At 36.1% G+C, this 4,683-nt stretch overlaps 1 protein-coding gene across 1 annotated transcript in view; it reads right to left on the bottom strand.

Moving 5' to 3' along the window:
• Positions 1 to 4,439, bottom strand: part of LOC128250639 (uncharacterized) — a 44,211-nt gene extending 39,772 nt beyond the window's left edge. The window contains exons 1-2 of the mRNA XM_052976153.1: positions 2,526 to 4,439; positions 1,051 to 1,088 (exon numbers count right to left, since the gene is read on the bottom strand). Of these exons, the coding sequence (XP_052832113.1) occupies positions 1,051 to 1,088; positions 2,526 to 2,918 (431 nt within the window). The 5' untranslated portion in view covers positions 2,919 to 4,439. The remainder of the gene's footprint in view (positions 1 to 1,050; positions 1,089 to 2,525) is intronic.
• Between the last annotated feature and the right edge of the window lie 244 nt (positions 4,440 to 4,683).

Genomic DNA, 4,683 nt, shown 5'->3' on the forward strand with positions numbered 1-4,683 from the left:
TGTATATAAATTCATTAGTTACTATAATTTATTAGTTTCTTTTGCATATTCTTAGTTTATGCATGTGTATGCAAATATAGTATTGGTATATCCCATTTATGTTGATTAAAAATTAAATAAATAAAGAATTTTGACATGTACGAATATTTATTTCCCCCCATTGTATATATATATATTTCAAAAATTTAACAAAAGCACAATATATATATATATATATATATATATATACACACATACACACACAATGGCCTACATCACATCACATCTGTCCCTCTCAATATATAGGAGTAAGTAGAAATCAGTGGAAGAACATTATCAGTGCCTTGCCAACAAATTAGAAGTAACAATAACTATTAATAGCAAATATATATATATATGAATGTGTGTTTAGAGATAGTGCATAGGTAAAATACATGCATGAACAACAATTTTCAAGAAGCAGGCCACATAAGCCATGGCTCATCATCATGTGGGCTGCACTACAAAATACAATTCAAGGTATAATTTGTTCGTTGATGTGCCATTCATAAAGTCCTGCATGCGGTTTTGCCCATCCTATGCCACAGGATACAGGGGTTCTAATGCAGAACAATGGACTACTGAGCTCTAACTAAACTCAACTGATGTCATTGCACGCTAGGACATTGTTTACACATACACACTGTGTGTATGAGTGTATATATTCCTTCACTTGTTTCAGTTATTTGACTGCGACCATTCTGGAGCATCGACTTGAAGGGTTTTAGTCAAGCCTCATTCTATTGGTCTCTTTTGTCAAACTGCTAACTTACGAGGATGTAAACAAACCAACACCTGTCATCAAGCAGTGATGGGGGTAGACAGACACACACACATACATAAATATCTCAAATGGATGTCTTATAAAACTATTCCATTCATACATATACAACAGGTTTCTTTCAGTTTCCATCTATCAAATCCACTCACAGGCCTTTGGTCGGCCTGAGACTATAGTAGAAGACACTGGCCCAAGGTGTCACGCAGTGGGACTGAACCTGGAATCAGGTGGTTGGGAAGCCAGCTTCTTACCCCACAGCTACAACAGAAAAAGTTCGTCCTGCATGTCTCTGAAGATGATCAGAATAAGAGCTTTACACTTTCTGGGTTTTGTGGTGACTTATTAGACTAATATTTGCACAAAATACAGAGTTACAGTATGAACACGTAATAGCAGAGTCAGGACTCCATGAGACCCTCGCTTTCCCTGCAGCTTTCTTCCCTTTAGCTTCTCTGATCACACAACATGAGCATACCTACACAACTGCAACCCATGACTTTATTTTCTCATAGCTTCCAGAAAACTGTATATTTTTTAATGATTTTTTAAAAAAATATGCTTCAGATGGTGTAGATTCTGATTAAACTGTTATTTGGGCAAAAAATTTTCCCTGAGTAGAGAGAGGGATTTCGGAATATTCATATGTTCGTTTTGTTTCCTCATACCTTTCAGAAAATGGGTATTTTGTAATGAAATTTTCTACAAATACTTTTCAGAGTGTGTAAATTACAATTATCCTGGAATTTTCAAGATAAATAAGGCGGTTAATATCTAGATCTAGATATTGACCAAATAGGCAGTACCCCAGCATGGGCACAGTCTAATGAATGAAACAGGTAAAAGAAGCAAAAGATTAAATTCCGATATAATTGGAATCTACATCATGTGAAACGGATTTGTAGAGAATTTCATTAAAAAATATCCATTTTTCAGAAACAAAGCCAACTCCTGTGAATCTTCTGAAACTTCTCTCCCCACCCACGGAAAAAAAAATTTTGAAGGAATTTCAGTTTAAGCACCCCATATTTCTTTCATTAAAACATATTTACTGGAATGATAATGCACCCGCAAGTGGTCCATTGCTGTGATTTAAGCAGAAAATTCGAAAACTAGTGGAACTTTCAGGATTTATGGGAAAGTGGAGGAGTTTAAAAAATTTTTTAATATTTTTTTCATGATCGTATCAATTCGCCAAAATTTTCTAAAAATTCCAAAACAAAAATAAACAGTTATGAAGGATTGTATTTAGCAGGTATGCCTCTCGGCATATTCGTTTAGTGTTGATTGTCGGAAAAAGAAGAGTACTCAATACCATAGTAGAGGATTAATAATTTATTTTGGTCGAGTCAGTCTCAAAGGCAAATAGATAAGGATCGTGGTGAAACAGTCCCCAACAAGCAGTTTCCCTCCAGCATGGATCACAAAGTCTATGGTCGCATGTGTTGAAATACACGAAATAGCCGGTTGGCGGAAAAAGGGTTATGAATATTTTTTTTTAATAATAATGTTGCAGTAGTATAATTATTTTTGCGGTAATGTTTTAAAAAAATGTGGCTAGCACATGGCGCGAGAAAGAAAAAGTAACAGAGAAAGAGAAGGAACTAGAAGACTGCGAAATAAAGTGTGGTGGGGAGACAATGAGCAGGGAGGAAAACGGAGAAGATAAACAAACAGAGGGTGCAAGATGAAGATGTGAAGAGGAGAAAAAATTTTTTATACAACTTACGCCATTCTCTCTCCTATACTCCACGTGCATTCCCTCCATGGCAATCTTCTTGAGGTTTAAGTGACATCGAGTATTGAAACTGCACACCACGTTGTTGATAATAATGTCTACGATGGGTTGGTCATCCTCAGACCCAGCAGTGGAATCAGGTTCGGTGCCCATGCCTGGTTGTTGATGTCCTGAGGACGTAATGTCTGTACAATTGTTGTGAGATTGCTGCTGTTGTGGTTGTTCTCCTTCCTCGCGGTTGGTGATCATTGTTGTTGTAGAATTACTGCTATCGTTGTTGTTTAGTACTTCTTGTCCGGTTGAACCCAGGGAAGGTGTGAGAGAGACAGAAGTCAGAGACGATACTGTGTTGCCGGCAAACTGGCTGCCGAGGGGAGAAGCCATTGTGTCTGTTTCAAACAGCGGATACGAACTGAGGATGGGGACAGAACTCACCACCACTAACACTGCGAACAAATAAACGCATGCATATATTATTATACACGCGGGTATATATAATAAACATGCATCTATTTGTGCATATGCACCAATACTATTTATACGTCTATTATATATGTGTGTGAGAGAGAGAGTGTGTGTGTGTCCGTTTTGTTTTAACAACTATTTCCGGAAGGGAGTGCTGATTATTTTTGTGTTTTTGTTCTTCTAGTCTTCTTTTTTCGGTGTTAAAATAAAAGAATTGAAATACCTAAACATATACATTAATACAAATACACTGCGAAGCCATAAACACGGGAAAAATTAGCACACGACATACTTATAGAAATATATATATATATATATATATATATGAGTTGTAGAGTGCAGCAAGGTTTAGAGCTGATTGACAGAAGGAAGATTCGTGTGGAAGAAAAGCAGGAGAGGAGACTAGATTCAGGTATAAAAAAATAATAAAGGCTACAATAAGAATTTAAAGGGCTATGGCATAATAAAAATATGATGTAAGATGGACTTAGAAAAAAGGAGGAAACAGGAAGAGAAATAAGAATCCGAATGTGGACGGAGAAATTCTGTGAAAGCGGTAAAAATTAGTTGTAATAGTATTTTTGTGGCTAGTGATGTCTCTTACTAGTTTTCTTCAATTCATTCCACTTCTTTATTTCTTTCCTGTTCATTCTTGAGAATGAGACAAAAATAAAATAAATGGAACGTAACAAAGATTTAAATAATAAAAAAAGGTAGAGAGTCGAATTTGTGAATGTAAAAGTGGTAGATGTGTGGTGTGTGTCTTAGTAGCGAAATTTTCCCCTCTGCAATGTTATAAACTTTAAATGTTTTATCTATCATATATAATTATTCATTTTTTAATATATACATGTCGTGTTATATCGCTGTACCCACGAAGTGTTGGTGTGTTTCTATAAGTTGTGTGTGATATGGATAAACAAATTAAAAAGTAAAGTTTGAATGATGTGGGGTTTTGTCTCTGTGAGTATGGTCTTTATATATTAAGGTACTGTCGACTTGTTTTTTTGTATTCCCGATGTATTAAAATATATTTTGTTCTAACCAAACTTCCACAAATAGAAATATTTAAACACAAAACAACAGATATATTACTATATTATCATTAGAAAATAATAATAATAAATACAATAATGTAAGTTTTATAATTACAAAGGTTTTAGGGGGGAATGCTCAAAGTGAGAGAAGAAAGGTTTTGTTAAAAGCAACACTCATGTATTTGGCACCGATGAGAAGCGAAGAACTTTCGGTCGGGTTTGGCAATTTAGAGAAACGACATCACTGGTTCCAAAGGAAACGGTCAGCGTTACCAAGAACATTGTTTCTCAATAGGCGTGACAAGGTCGCCTCTAACAGACAAGCACAAACACAGGAGTAGCCTCCATTTTTGTTTTCTCAACTCCCGTCTTCCGAATCAACCAATCAGAAACGAAAACAACTGTTCAAGGGCAGAGCACTCTTGACAGACCATCAGTACTCTTACAAACCACGTGATGCCCTTTATGCCGAGAAACCCCAACCCCCTTTTTCGTTTAATTTTCTTTTTATTAGTCATTTAATGAGAGCGCGTGGCCTATTGGTTTCTATGTTGCACTAACAAACGCGAGACTATGGATTTGATTCACAGACCAGGCAGTCCGTTGGATTTTTTAGCATCTCTCGTTGTTCTGCGATCACTTTGACG

This window comes from Octopus bimaculoides, chromosome 23 (assembly GCF_001194135.2).
Source record: "Octopus bimaculoides isolate UCB-OBI-ISO-001 chromosome 23, ASM119413v2, whole genome shotgun sequence".
In the NCBI taxonomy this organism is placed as follows: Eukaryota; Metazoa; Mollusca; class Cephalopoda; order Octopoda; family Octopodidae; genus Octopus; species Octopus bimaculoides.